This window comes from Sinocyclocheilus rhinocerous, unplaced genomic scaffold (assembly GCF_001515625.1).
Source record: "Sinocyclocheilus rhinocerous isolate Xijiao unplaced genomic scaffold, SAMN03320098_v1.1 scaffold174, whole genome shotgun sequence".
Lineage (NCBI taxonomy): Eukaryota > Metazoa > Chordata > Actinopteri > Cypriniformes > Cyprinidae > Sinocyclocheilus > Sinocyclocheilus rhinocerous.
Genome location: NW_015646289.1, coordinates 777,346 through 793,067, shown reverse-complemented (window position 1 = coordinate 793,067; position 15,722 = coordinate 777,346). Strand labels below are relative to the sequence as shown.

The 15,722-nt window shown below is 40.1% G+C and overlaps 1 protein-coding gene across 11 annotated transcripts in view; it reads right to left on the bottom strand.

Annotated features, from left to right (window-relative positions):
- The window catches only part of LOC107707213 (teneurin-2-like), a 312,784-nt gene that overhangs the window by 10,274 nt on the left and 286,788 nt on the right, over positions 1-15,722 (bottom strand). For all 11 annotated transcript variants that reach the window (XM_016511148.1, XM_016511146.1, XM_016511150.1 and 8 more), the window contains 11 exons: positions 14,365-14,511; positions 11,893-12,103; positions 11,396-11,515; positions 10,420-10,681; positions 9,777-10,044; positions 7,097-7,240; positions 6,244-6,493; positions 5,732-5,752; positions 5,373-5,602; positions 2,244-2,398; positions 1,110-1,999 (listed from right to left, as the gene is read on the bottom strand). In XM_016511148.1, the coding sequence (XP_016366634.1) occupies positions 1,110-1,999; positions 2,244-2,398; positions 5,373-5,602; positions 5,732-5,752; positions 6,244-6,493; positions 7,097-7,240; positions 9,777-10,044; positions 10,420-10,681; positions 11,396-11,515; positions 11,893-12,103; positions 14,365-14,511 (2,698 nt within the window). The remainder of the gene's footprint in view (positions 1-1,109; positions 2,000-2,243; positions 2,399-5,372; positions 5,603-5,731; positions 5,753-6,243; positions 6,494-7,096; positions 7,241-9,776; positions 10,045-10,419; positions 10,682-11,395; positions 11,516-11,892; positions 12,104-14,364; positions 14,512-15,722) is intronic.

The window sequence follows — 15,722 nt, the reverse complement described above, 5'->3', positions numbered from 1 at the left end:
AAACATTATAATACTTTCTTGTTTGCCGTCAGCATTCAGCAAATACGCATTTATATCATTTAAAGGGGTCATATGGTGCTTTTTTTAAAGATCATTATTTTGTGTATTTGGTGTAACAGAATATGTTGACATGCTTTAATGTTCAAAAAACACATTATTTTTCAAATACTGTACATTATTGTAGGTCCTCTATGCCCCGCCTCTCTCAAACGCTTCGTTTTCTACAAAGTCCCTCCTTCCGACAAGCGCAGTCTGCTCTGATTGGCCAGCTGACCCAGTGCATTGTGATTGGCTGAACACCGCAAGCACTCGTCGGAAATGTAACGCCCCTTACCATAATCGTGAGCTTCATCTTTCAAAATAAATGTAAAGACAGAGCCCGAAAGGGGAACAGAGTCGCGTGACAGACACAGTGATGAAGCTGGTATGTGTTTGCAGTACACAAGCCACGGACAGCTGACTCCACTGTGATGTGACCCCCTCTCTCACGCGCGAGCGCTCTCTCTCTCTTTCTCACACACACGATGCGCAAAACTCCGCATTTGAACGGTCAATAGCAAATACTTAAACTAATAACTAAACAGTAGCTGATTCAGAAGCGCCTGATTGTCATAGCAAAGTCCGCATTACCTCCTCTCCTAGGTTCACGAAACGGTCGTCCATAAAATGCATTGCTGTTCTGTTGTAAGTAATCTTAAAGATTCCTAAATGCATCTACTTTCGGAAGGCTAAATAAAGTGCTTTTGCTTTCGCCTAGAAACACACAGCGTCTCCTTGACATGGCTGCTTCAACACTAACTGCGGTTACTGACACCATGCCTTCTTTCTTTGCGTGCACATTTGCGGCGGGATTATGCAAATATTTCCACATAGTGGGGTAGATATGTGGGGGCGTGTTAGAATGAGCCGTTTTAGGGGGGCGTGGCAGAGTCTTAACTTTGATAAAGAATATCTCTTTGGTTTTGAGACTTTAGTCTTTGCAACTTCAGGGATCTTATCTATGCACAATCAGCTTGTAACACTCCAAAGAGAAAGGAAAACTTGAAATCGCATCATATGACCCCTTTAAATGTGCATGCTACATAAACCACAGACACATGGCAACTTACTCATAAAAGGTTGTCCAGCCAGTCTCATCAGCCTTGGTAGCCAACAAACCAGTGTTTCCATTGTATCCCAGCAGAACGATCTCCTGGTTGAGAGCAGAGATGGAGCGCAGGCTTCCTGCAGGATCCAGTCCCAGCGTAACCACCTGATTCTCAGGCTGCAGGATGAGCCTGAGCAGTCCCGCTCCACCCTGCCCTGCCCCGTCCCTCCGCACTTTCACCGTATTATTGCAGTTATCCACCACTGTGGTCAGCTCTCCATCAGGACTGTAGCTGAAGTTGTAGAGAGGCAGACCCGTCACAAGACTGATGGTCTGTAGGTGAAGACCCTCCTCATTAAACACATACAGCTCTTGTTCCTGAGGGGACGCAACCTCATATCGGCCCAACGCTGAAGGCCCTGGTCGGTTAGTACGCACAGCCCGGATCCGAATATTATTGAGGTCTGCAATGTAGAGCGTGCCATCCGGTGAGACGGCCAGAGACATGGGGGAGTTGAGGTTGGCATCTGTAGCGTATCCGTCGTCTCCTGAAAAGCAGTTACAGTTGACGTCGTTCTTGCAGTCGCACTCTGACACAGCGCCAGCCAGCAGTGACATCTCTCCGTTGGTGCTAACTTGCCGCACGCGGTTGATCTTCTTCTCGTCCGTCTCGGTGATGTAGAGCACACCCGTATGGGAGATGGCGATAGCCGTGGCGCTCTCCAGGGCGGAGTGGATGGCCAGTTTGCTAAGGGAATAGTCAATGCCAGGCACCTGGCAGTGCATGGGACGCCCCGCGATGATACTCACTTGGTGGTTTTCAGTAATGCGTAGAATAACGTTGTTCTCTAGCACATACAGAGAGTTATCCATGGGGTTTACTGCCAAGTCGGTGGGCCACTCCAAGCGTACCTGGATAAAAAATCATTTAAAGTTTTTAAATTAAGCTTTCAGATTAACCATGTACTGTATCATCTTCTGGGCTTCTGATCAAGTTTTTGCAAGCCTGCTAGACATGATTAATACTTGCATATCTGCACGTTCAGCTCAGAAGGTCTGTTTTGATTTAAAAAGTAGATTTTATGATCAAATGAACCTTCCGAGTTCCTGTTTCTGCCTGTGAATAATTTATAACGTGGGCTGTCGGCTTGCTGACCTGACTGACATCCATGCTGGAATCGCAGCTCAGTGGGCGCACAGCAGTGAGGTCATTGGCGCCCAGGAGAGTAGAGATGATGCCGTTTTGATCCACCTTCCTAATCATGGTGGCATCCACAAAGTACATAAGCCCGTTTTTATCTACAGCAATACCTGAAAAGAGAAACAAACAGGTCAAGAGTCAAGCAGGAAGTTCAGGGGTGATGCATTGCAGACTCACAAACCCTTTGCCTGTCAGACTCGTTTATTTTTGTCTTCTGCTGTTCTTAATGATCAGAGCAAGTCTGGTTTCAACCTGTTCTAAGTTTATCTTCAGGCTCTGCTCAATTCGTCTTTCCCTCCCAAGCCCCTGTCCTATATAAGCTAGCAAATAATACACGTCCATCAAGCGTCACTCCTGTGTCAACCCATCAATTCCCCTTATCAGACACCGAAGGCAGAGCAGACGAGAATATCTCGAAGTGCTGACAAGAAGATGCTCATAGAATGGACCTGTGTAGGTGTATGATGCAGAGGGGTTTGAACAAAAATACGGGGAGACAAACAGCATGAGGGGAGAGACTGAGTGCACTTGACTGAGCCTTTTCACTGTGAAGTCATTTGGGAATCGGTAATGAGGCCTGTGTAGTCTGTCACCTCTCTACTCTCTCTCTCCAGAAGCTCAAATTCAACGTCACATACAGAAAATGTGACAATGTGACATCCTTGACAGTTTGGTGTCAGACTGGCTATTTTTTCCTTACACCAAACGTGGATTTCACTTTTAAAACCTGCTCTAAGTTATCATTGTACCTTTATCTTTTCCTTTCTCGTTGCTATATTTGTTTTGGTTGGATATGCTGTGCTTCAATTTCAGTTTGAACTAAATTCAATTTGAACGTTGAACTTTGAATTTGTGACCCATTGTGTGCATGCTGAATCCATAAAAGCAGATTTAAGCAGTTATTTTATTTACAGGGTTCCTACACATTTTCCATTTCAAAATTCCATACTTTTCCAGACTCGAATTTCCGAACCTCTCAGATTTTCAGACCATATTTAACATAAATGGTTCATAGTGCTTTATTTTCAGCTTTATATTTGGTATATAGTACAGTCATCTGTAAATATTTTTATTTTCTCAAGGTTTTTCATTGATTTTCTTCAAGCGACAACATACAGTGCCCCTAAAATAAAAAATAATTAAAAATACATAAATAAAAAAATAAAGACTTTTACATGCACACAGGAAAATTTTTGTGCCCTCGAGAAACTTTTCACATACGCATGGGAATTTTTTGCATGTTTACGCATTACAATTTCTAGTTTTATATTACCTATTTTCTTTGTGCATCACTGCCATGTGAATAAAACAAGAGCATGGTTGCACATGAATTAATAGAGATCTACTTGCTCAAAATTAGGCTTTTCTTATGGTAGTACCTGTAATATCAAGGCCTAATGTCCAATTTAACACATCCTCTGTGGCAGCGCAGAAACCATGACACAAAATGGGCTGATGGCATAAAATTTGCCAAGTTCAAGGGTCTCTAAAAAAGAGCGGTACTGTAAAAAGGTGTTTGAAATTTGGCTTTCATTAGGGCAGTATGCCATATTTCAAGGCCCTAGGTCTCTTTAACGCATATTCTGTGGCGGCCAAGAAACCACACAATAGGTAGATCAGTGTGCATTGTCCTATATGTTAAGTTTAATGGTTCTTTGTGCGCACATAAAAGTCTGTATATTTTTCATTTTTGAAAAGGTCCTTGAGGCTATGTAATACGGTGCTAAGAATAAAGTGAGAAGAAACACAAAATGCTTATAACCTGCATTTTGCATAATGAAAAAGTGCACTGTGACTTCATTCAGTCGCATTTGACAATCACTAAACAGCTGCCATGAAACCTAACTTCTTGTATGATACATTTATTTTCATTAAATTCTTAATTTTCTATGATAAAAATCTAAATAGGGGCAAAAGTCTGGAAACACAAATATTTTTTCCATACTCTGCTTTCTTTTTTCCATACTTTTCCAGACCTGGAAAATACTTAAATCAAATTCCATACTTTTCCATACCCCGCAGGAACCCCGTATTTACTATTTACTTGGTCATTAACGCAATAAATTATGAACTGGTATAAACCCAATAAAAAATAATTTGTTTATATATAACACAAGCTAAAGAGAATCTCCAGAGGAAAATTTAATTGCTCAGTTGTTGCTCTTTCACAACTTAGGAGGATTTCTGAAGTTCTGAGATATGTTACTCCACTTTATGAGGGAAAATAGACACAAATGAGACCACTGACATACAGTAATATAGTGTACAGCTATTAAAAATAGATATGGATAGCATTTGATGAGAAATATTCAAGCTCATATCGAGATCTCTGGCATTTGATCACAGAGTTTGGTGATATTGTGATATGTACAGTGTGAGACATTGTTGAGATTGCATCTTAAGACTTCTCCAATCATTTAGTCTGCCCACAATCAGCTGCAAATTCTCATTCAAATCTGCCTCCATCCAATCAGTAATTAAACGCTAAATGCACAAATCTGTTTCACTTGGATGTACATCACCATATGGAAGTAAAGATCTGTCATACTTCCATTTCATCGTGACTTTATTCAGAAATCTTCCTCCTAATCTCACTGAGAATGTCTGAAACAATCACCAAAAATATCCTTCTGTGTGATCTACCTAAACACCAACGCTGTATAATACAGAAAAACGCTCGCTTACAGCTCTGAACTGTAACATGAGAGTTAAAAGAGCCACCACAATTAAGTAACATTATCTTTGAGAGACAGACAGAGAGAGAGAGAATACCAAGAGACTCCGATAATCGAAGCCGGAGACTCACACTCCCCATAGCACATTCAGAAATTAATTAATAGCTTAAGGTTGAATGTTCTCTGTGATTGTGGAAGCAGCTGGAGGATAAGGCTCTTTTTATCCATGTTAGGTGTCACTGCTACAAAGGAAGCAGATGTAAAGACAGCCTGCAGAAACATTTCTTCACCTCAGACAGACACATGTGAAGACGTTAGAGTGATTTCATCTGATGTGAAGGGGATAACCCATGCAATAAGCAATAAGATCTAGCTTCTGTTTTGGTTTTCTTCAATGTTTCAACCTCACCTTTGGGGCTCATGAGAGTGGCTTCTACAGCTTTGCCCCCGTCCCCGCATCTCTCATCAAAGGGCAGGCACTGTTCTCCTGTGCCCGCCACCACGTCGGCATTGTCAGCCAGCTGTCTTCCCCCTGTGAGCGATCGCACCTTGTAGATTCGCCGAGAATTTGTGTCAGAGATGAACAGAGCCCCAGAGACTGGGTCCACAGCCAGGAAGTACTTATGAGTCGGGTTGTTACTACGAAAAACGAGGTAATTACGGAGTTAGTGCTGCAATTAGGCATAATGCGTTGCTTTATCGCTATATTTATATTCAATGAATAATTTAATTTAAGTTAAAGAGAAAGAAATTAAGTTAAAGGCTCACCTGTGTCGAAAATCTTTATTTCTGTAAATGAAGAAAAGAACAAGAATCACAATTTTGATTCCAATATATCATGATAAAATATATATTGTGTATTTTATTTAAGAGTAAACTGATTTTAAAAATATAACAATTAAATCTAGGTAAAAGTAAAATTCCCCCCAAGGACGATAACTATATTAGCGTCAACAATAACGCACAATAACATTTTGCTTATTAAAAGTGTGTGCTGCAGTTTTGTCGTCTGCCACTTTAAATGCTCAAGCCTTTAAAAGCAGGATGAATTCTAATTGGCTGCTAATGTTTTTATCATTAGCTGGAAAAAAATGAAAGTGATTCCAATGATATTGTTCCCCTGAGCTGTTATTGTTATTAGTTGTGGACTGCTTTTTTTTTTAATTTAGAATTATTTTAAAAACTTGGTTTTAAATTATAGTTAATTATAGCACTATAGTTATCATTCTTGGTGTGAACGGGTCTAAAAACAAAAGTCTCCTCTGCTCCTTTCTCAATACCTGAGCTCCAGTATGCGTGTGGTATTGAGGTTGGGATAAACTCTGCGTACGAAATTTAAGTCTCCAACGTAGAGGCTGCCATCAATGCCTGCTGCCAGGGCTACAGGTGCCAACAGCTTATTTCCATCAGCCAGGCCATTACAGCTCGGGCAAGAGATGCTTCGTCGACGCCCATTACCCATGATGCTTGTGATGATGGGTGGCTGCTGGGACACAAAGACGTTCTCACCGCTGCCCTTATGAAGGATGCCTGGTGTCAGATGAATAAAGAAACAATAACCATTTAAATGGAAAAAGAAAGTGCTATTTTCAAAAGGCCATTTTTAATAAAAGCTGTTTACCTGAGCCATTTCTGAACATTACAACCACATTTTCAGAGCATTACATTAAATTATTGATCAAAATGACAGGCTCTTCCACTTAAAGCAGCCAGGCATCACAACACATCAGACTTCCTGTGTGTCAGAAAGGGATGGCCCTCTCCTCACCTCAAATCTCGGTTTCAGCGGGTCTGAGACTGGTCCAGAAAAGTTTACAGTTTAACCAGTGGCAATCAAGATTAGAATTTTAAGTGAGTATAATTACTTATTACAGTTCACGTAATTATCAAAGCATTTATTTAAGTTCAAATATTTATCAAATAATACTATAAATAACCAGAATTAAAAGTGATTAAAGGGGCCCTCTAATATTTTTTCTAATAAACTTTATTTATATATTGTTCTCCTTTGGGTATGTTTTATTTCATTATGAGATCAAGTGCTGCCACTAATGCCCCATCTAAATAAATAAATAAATACATACACACAAAACAGGTGCATTTTGCCCCTGTACAAGAACATGAGGCTCATACCACTGCGCAGGTTGAGTATATGGTGTTTGTCCAGAGACCAGCCGCCCAGATTGGAAGGTTCCAGCTCATAGCCTTGAAGCATTGCAGTCCTCTTCTCCCACAGCACCAGACTAGGACATGATTCATATTCATACCCCACAGAGACTTGGGGACAAACACAGAGAGAGTGAGAGAGTGAGAGAGAGAGAGAGAAAGGGAAAAAAGAGAGTACACAAAATGTATCAAAACAGCATTTAATTAACTACATGACAGGCCAATATTAGAGATGATTAATTTACATACAATGCAAGCAGATTGGATGGGGAGTCTAGCTGGGAAACAGTGAGGGAGAATATAAATATTTATTTGAAAACCACATGCTAAATTAAAAGCCAGAACATTTAGAGAAACAATAAAAATTCAGCACTTAGAGACACACATATGAGGCAACTGTAAGCTATAAATGACCCTGCAACAATCATCACAACATTTCTCTTTGCAGACTGCTGGGCAGAAGTAGGACATATCAGGTTCTGGACAAGCCTTCACAAATCACCGCAGCTTGGGTGCTTTCACAACCACAAAGCACCTCGGTAAAGTGTGAACGTGATTTGTTCAGACACCCTGTGGCTGGACATGACTTCAGCTTTCACTTCTCCAACAGGACCGTGTGATCTGTGCTGCTGCCACAAGGTCATTGCAAGATACGTGTTTCCACAAAAAACTTTCCTTCCATTTCTTGAAAAGTGGAGCACAACTCCATGAATCCATTAGCATAAATACATATGGAGATATACCGACAAGGCAGGTGAGAATTTATAGCTGTGTAGACACGAGTGGGACTGTGGGTACCTCAAAATATAAATGAAAAAGATGTAGAGAGCTGGAAGGTAGACAGGCTGAGAAAGCAGCAGAAAGACAAAGAGAGATTAGTGGGTGTTATAAGGAGGTCACACCAGACAGAGTGCTGTTCTCAGCGTTTCCCTCGGCTCACTGCGGCTGCTCTCTGAACCTGTGTGTTTCTCTGACAGGGACGGTCAGGCTGAGTGATCTTTGGGTCCTACGTTCACACGCATGAGCACAAATCCTGTCTGATGTGTTAGCTCTCACTGTGTTCAGTCAACAGAGTGACCGATTACCCATGGCTGTTTAACTGCCATGTGTCCTGAAAGGTCACTACAGTTGGCCAGGGTCCCAAATAAACACCCATCAAGCACCAAACGTGGATACATTTTATATCTGACAGGTGAATTTCACAGTGTCACAAGCCAATCTGGAGGATGACACTTTTTTTTATAATGGATTAGTTGGATTTTGTGTGTTGTGATGTGGAGAACATCTGTTATTAATGCTACTTAAAGTAGTGAAAAGAATGTTTGTATGATAAGACGAATTTGAAAAATGGTGAAAGCACACAACCCAAGCTGTTCAAAGCATGAGAGCACTTTACCTTAACCGTTTCAAAAGAGGCTCATAAGAGGAGAGTTTAATGTGGGCCGGGTACCATGTCAAGTGCTGACAGAGCATTTGTGCCGTTTAATGTGCTTGAGAGATGTGTTTAATGCATTTGCCAGCGCATAACTTACATTTTACTGTTATATTCATTTTCTGTAAATGTTATGAACTGAAAGTCATGCCTATTTCCATTGCACCAAGACCAAACTTTGTATTTACAGTAGTGATGGAACAAAATTATGTTTTTTAAAAGAAACAGCATAACTGAAAATTAAAGTTTTATTTTAGCTGAAAACTGAAACTGGAAATAAAGCTTATTTATTAAACAATTAATTAATCAATATACTTAATAATCAACACTCAACAACTGAGCTGTATATATGATCTACCTAAACACCAACGCTGTATAATACAGAAAAACGCTCGCTTACAGCTCTGAACTGTAACATAAACATTTAAATTGCACATAAGGCTAACTATCAAGCTATTGAATTGCCTTCATGAGATAAAGGTAGCATTCTGTGACATTGTTTACAAGCTGACGTCTTTCTGTGTTTGAAACACTGATTGGAGATTGCATTAGATGTGATATTTCAGTAAGTGTTTCTTTTAATACACCTCCCAATGTTAATTCATGTTTATTCTGTGCTATAACTAGTAATAAAGAGGAAGATGATCGGTTTATGTGCTGCTTGAACTGAGATGGCTACAGCGTTGTGTTGTGCCATAGTAAAGATAATCAAAACGCATTTGTTTGGTAACATTTTGTTATAAAATTGACAGAATTTGAAAAAAAGACTTTGTTTCATATCAAAAATAACAAAGCAGAAAGATTATTGTAATTACTGGATGGTAGGTGTGCTACAAATAATGTTTATTGAGGTTCACTCATTAACAGAAAACAGCATAGATTAAAATATCTGGTTCATCAAAACAAAGATTTGTTAAAAACTAGAAATTAACATTGTCAATTCAGCCTTAGCTCTTTACCTGTTGTAGCTTATCCAAGTTGTGTGCAGGAAACAGACACTAACAGAGTCTAAACACACGACATGGCAAAGCACTAATAAAACGACAGCTTCTTTTAATAATTTTGGCCAAACTCGTTTTCAGCCTCAATTAAAATTACACAAACAATTATATTTTTGTAGGAACAGTAACTGCAATGGAATAATAACTTTGTTTTGGAGCATGTGTGCTAATAACTAAGCCACCAATCCAGTCACAATTAATTATGTATGCTTACCCACTGCATCAGAGAGGCCATAGACACGCTGACCGTATGCATCCGTCTTGTCCCAGATAAAGGTGTAGGCGAGGTTGGGTGAAGCATGGAACCACTTCTGAAAGAGGTGTCCCTCTACGGCAACCATCAGATGGACTTTGACCAGGCTGAGAGGCACCACGGCTTGAGTCATGGTGATCTTGAGCAAAGAGCGGTAACCTGGGGTCCGTGAACTCAGGTGACAGAGCTTCAGATTGGTGCCGGGAATCTCTAGCTGCTCATGCAGAACCTGGTGGAGAGATGGAAGAATGATTTTCAGGTCACAGGAAAAGGGTATTTTCAAACAAGAATAGGACATGATTAGGAAGGTCAGGGGGTAGAAGAAAGACTAAAAAGATTAAAGGAAGGGGAAATGCAAATGTGAAAATGGTTGATGAGGGATGACCTGTGAGTTTCATCAGGTTAACAACCTGTCAACTAATTTAATGACCTAAGAGAGAGTGGTAAAGGAACACGAATAAAGTGAGAAAAGAGCAATATTTGGGACACTGAAGTGAGCAAAATTGAAAGGTAAAGTCTAACTGAAGGATCCCATCAGTGCAAAACACATTAATCTGCTAATTACAGTAATGAATGTTTCAAGGAAATGAGGATTTCATCATACCTGTGTCTCTGGAATGATGGACCTCTCTCCTGGCCTGGAACTGAAGAAAGAAGAAAGGGGGGAGGCCACCACCACAGGATCAGGCCTCACAAAGCCGCTGAGGTCACAGCTCGGGATGGTGTTCTCCTCTGTCTTCAACATCAGAGTGTCCATGGCATAGAAAATGTTCCACGGGAGCCACACTGTGCGCTCTTGACTCAAAAATGGAGCCCGCTCGAATCGGAGGGTGAGAGAGGCTCCACCATTGGCAATGAGGTCAAATCTAATGACACAGAGCGAGAGGAAGGGGGAAAGGCAAACAGAGTGTAAAAAGCAAAAACAAATATGTACTTGTGTTATTCTCAGTTATTGATAGCGCCATTACATTCTGAATGCTTTTACCATTAAAAATGCCATTTCTCTGGGAGGGATAATTCATTGTTTTGATAGATTGCAGTCATTTCAATGGAAAGACTGAGTTTACTCGGCTCTAAATTAATCTAATAAAGATTTGTTCAGTTAGCATGTAGCTCTCTAAATCACTAGAAGCTTATGTAAACAAGTAAGTCACAAAATAAGGCTTGGCGGCAGAAATAATCAAGTGTTTAATCAAATAAACAAAAGTGTTTCAGAGGGGAAAGGGTTCTTTGTTGCTTGGATGATCGGCTTGGATGTGCAGGTACCAGGGTTGGCCAAAACTCAGAACTGAAGAATTGGCTTCCTTTGAATTCACGAGCGTGACTTTGAATTTAAATGGCCACAAGACACCATCCATCCATTAAACCATTTTTACAACATTTAAACAAAGCTGTCAAGCCAACAATCAAACTTTGTCTTATAAACTGCTTTTCCAGTTAAAAATTAGAGTCACATTCAAATTTAAATTGCATTTCTGCATCCAGTTTGCTACCTCACTTCTCAGTTAAAGTACAATTTAAAAAGCAAGTCAATTCTTTGCGTACAACCCTGGTTGGTACGAGTACTACAGTAAACTTACGTTCCATCCTGGCGTGTGAGGGTGTAGCCATACTGTGGGTACTTGACAAACGACACATTAACTCCCACCAGCGGGGTTCCATCTGTTGTCACCACCTGACCTCTGATCAGTGATGCCAGACTGGAGAACACAGAACAAACAAGAAGACATCAGCTGCTCGATAACCAATAAATCCAAAGCGATACCATCAATCCAACAACTGCTGTCAAAACAATTTCCCATTAGCCAACACATCTGTCAGTTATTCCAAGAAATACAGTAGAAAGAGACAGGAAGATGTTGTAGCACCACTGACAACAATCGATACAGTTCCTCAAAAATAGCTCTGGGGTTACGAAATAGCACAGAACTGACAATAACTATCCCAGCACTCAATTTACTCTCAACAGATATAGCATAAATTGTGTGCACTTCAGTGGATATTTAATTTTTCTTCTACCGTACAATACAAGAGACATGACATTTACCAAGTTGTTGTGTACAGTAAAGCAAGTTACCTTGCGTTAAATGGATTGTCTGCAGGGATTATATGTGTGCTGTCCCGGCCCACTAGCATCTTAACACGGTCGTAGAAGGAACGGACTTTCTGCTCAGGGTGCTGGCCTTGCTGGATGACCTGTAAGGGATCCCTGGACCCTCTACAAAGCGGACTGTTCTGGCAGGGACTTTGGATACAGCAGTCTGGATCCATACAGTCAGTCAGACCATCTAGAAGAAAGAAAACAGCAGTGTGATAAGTAATGTCATATTACAATGGTGCACAATCAATCAGAGCTGCCTAAGGCTGCGAAAGATTTCTCTCTTCATCTAGTTCTCTGTTAAAAAAAAAGGGAACATTCTTCATCTGTTGAACAAGAGGCCGTTTCATCAAAGTGTTCTTGTAGGTTTTGAACACAATGATGTTGGATTTGAATTTTGTCTCTGTTCCAGTATTCATTTACCAAAGAGTTCGAAAAGTGCTTTCTTCTTTCCATCACCTGTAGGCTTTGAATTAAATTACTTACTACAGAACATCTGACTTGCTTTTTTTAATCCGTCGTTTCAGATGAAAGCCAACAGTCCAGTATTTTCTGAGAAAAGGTTAGCTTATTCCTATGAAATTTACACATTCAAGAATTGTAAACAGAGGTATAGATACACACAAAAAGTTGCCACATCTGGTTACTGGTCACTCTCATCCCATTAGAGCACGGAATACATTAAAGCTGCAGTGTGTAATTTGTTCAATGTTAAAAAACTTTCCACTATGCCAGCTCAATTTACTATAAGTAAGCCATTCATAAGAATTCCCCCAAACGTGTAACCACTGTGGTGTTATCAAACTTTGTCTGACATACATAACTTTTTGTTCACTTAAAGGGATAGTTCACCCAAAAATGAAAATTTTATGTTTATCTGCTTACCCCCAGGGCATTCAATATGTAGGTGACTTTGTTTCTTCAGTAGAACACAAACGAAGATTCTTAAGTCAAACCGTTGCAGTCTGTCGCGATCCGCCGTAAAGCAAGAAGAAGAAGAAGACGCGTCAGGCGCTGGCTGTTGAACGCGATCAGGATGAGCTCTGGACAGTTCGGACATTGCGGTGAAAATCAGAGGTAAAAACGATATAAATACTGTTCAGTTTCTTGCACAGACCGATCGTTTTGTGTTTTTACACATCAATGGAGTTCGAAAAGTGCTTTCTTCTTTCCATCACCTGTAGGCTTTGAATTAAATTACTTACTACAGAACATCTGACTTGCTTTTTTTAATCCGTCGTTTCAGATGAAAGCCAACAGTCCAGTATTTTCTGAGAAAAGGTTAGCTTATTCCTATGAAATTTACACATTCAAGAATTGTAAACAGAGGTATAGATACACACAAAAAGTTGCCACATCTGGTTACTGGTCACTCTCATCCCATTAGAGCACGGAATACATTAAAGCTGCAGTGTGTAATTTGTTCAATGTTAAAAAACTTTCCACTATGCCAGCTCAATTTACTATAAGTAAGCCATTCATAAGAATTCCCCCAAACGTGTAACCACTGTGGTGTTATCAAACTTTGTCTGACATACATAACTTTTTGTTCACTTAAAGGGATAGTTCACCCAAAAATGAAAATTTTATGTTTATCTGCTTACCCCCAGGGCATTCAATATGTAGGTGACTTTGTTTCTTCAGTAGAACACAAACGAAGATTCTTAAGTCAAACCGTTGCAGTCTGTCAGTCTTATAATGCAAGTGGATGGGAATCACGGCTTTGAGAGTCAAAAAACATACACAAACAAAACCAAATTAAACCCTGCGGCTCGTGACGATACATTGATGTGTAAATACACTAAACGATCGGTCTGTGCAAGAAACTGAACAGTATTTATATCGTTTTTACCTCTGATTTTCACCGCAATGTCCGAACTGTCCAGAGTTCATCCTGAGCGCGTTCAACAGCCGGCGCCTGACGCGTCTTCTTCTTCTTCTTGCTTTACGGCGGATCGCAGACTTATAAGAGCATAACCCGCCACCTATCTCTCAAATGGACCATTGACACTCTATCTACAATCTCAATTAGGAGTGTCAATGGTCCACTTGAGAGATAGGTGGCGGTAATGCACTTCTTAAAAATCTTCGTTTGTGTTCTACTGAAGAAACAAAGTCACCTAGATCTTGAATGCCCTGGGGGTAAGCAGATAAACATCAAATTTTCATTTTTGGGTGAACTATCCCTTTAATGGTGTGTGGTTAGATTTTGACTACCAGTTTGTAGGGACAATGGCAAACCGGGAAAATATCTGTGGATTATAATTGTCATTATTTTTTACATAATTCCATTTGGAAGTACATAAAAATATTCATAGAAATTACACACAGCAGCTTTTCCTGAAATTACAGAAATTACACACAGCAGCTGTTCCTGTGCACATGTGGCTGTTCCAATCACATACAATCTTTGTCACAAAGTTCCCACAGAGTTAACGAAAGATCTCTCACCTCCTTCATTGTCTTTGTTGTCTGCACATGAAGTCTCCATGGCGACATTGCAGCCGGTGCCTCTCCATCCAGTCTTGCATTCGCAGTGCCAGCTGTTTTGACCTTGCAGACACTGTCCATTTCCATTACATCGGTTTGGACAGCCATCTGCAACAGACAGAAAGAGAAGGAAGATGGGTTTAGAGAGGCTGAAATCCATCACGCCAGTCATCAGAGCACTGATATATCAATAATTGTGACCAAAAGTTTGAAAACAAGCTAGAAATAGTTTAGTGTTCAAAGTTCAACTGAACTAAATGGAATTGAATGATTAAAAAAAATAATTTGGATTTTGGTGTCGCTTTCAGGTTATGTGGGTATATATGTTCATTTTCAGACAATCAATTTTTAGCTACTTATGTGCCTAACTTTTTAATTTATTCTTAAAATTAGAAGATAAAAAAAATTTGTTTGCATCTGTTTAATGCAATTTTATACAAATAGCTCTAAAACAGAACACAAAAGCATATTGCTGCAGACATTATCCAGACAATCAAAATGGAATGCCACAAATGAACACGAAATGCAAATTAGAATCATCCTTTATGTTAATATGTGTCTAGGTTTTCAAACTTTTGGCTGTGACACTACAGGCAGACATGAATCAGTGCTCCCGCATAACCATATCTGCCTCCAATATGCTCAATGCCCGTCTGAGGGGATGAAGTATATGAAAAGCATTACTATTCACACCTCAAATCAGTTCAAACTCTGAGAGCAATTAAATTATCTTCGGTAGACTCTATTGATAGCCGCTGTTTGTAGCAAATGAATTTATCAAAACTCATCCATTCAGGAGGGGATATTTGTAAAGAGCACATACACTCTCCGACTGTTCATTTACAGTAGCTGATTTGATTTGTCTGGATAGAGAGTGATGCTCTCATGTAAGAATGTGGTTAAGACAGACCAGAGTCTACAGATCTGATTAGGACACATCTTTAGCTTGAAGTATAAGCCTGTGTGTGAGAGAACCAGGGGCGCCGCTAAGGGGGGGGGGAATTAGGACGATTCTAAGGGTCCACACACTTTTGGGGCCCCCAGAGATCTGTTTTATTAGTAGTGACAGTAGTAGTAGTAATGTAATAGAAATTATAAATGTATCTACCAAAGAGTTACAAACAAAACTAAATTATGGCTTATTTCTGCATTTCCGGCAAAATTATCTCCCCCCATTCAGTGCATGGTTTCGTCCCGTCCTACATAGCCTAGAGTCACTGAGTGAGATCACATAGTAAACTGTCAAATCAGAGATGTCTTCGAGTTCGAGGGGGGCAAACCGAGCCGGACGATTTGGTCAGTCGCACTTTTAAACACAT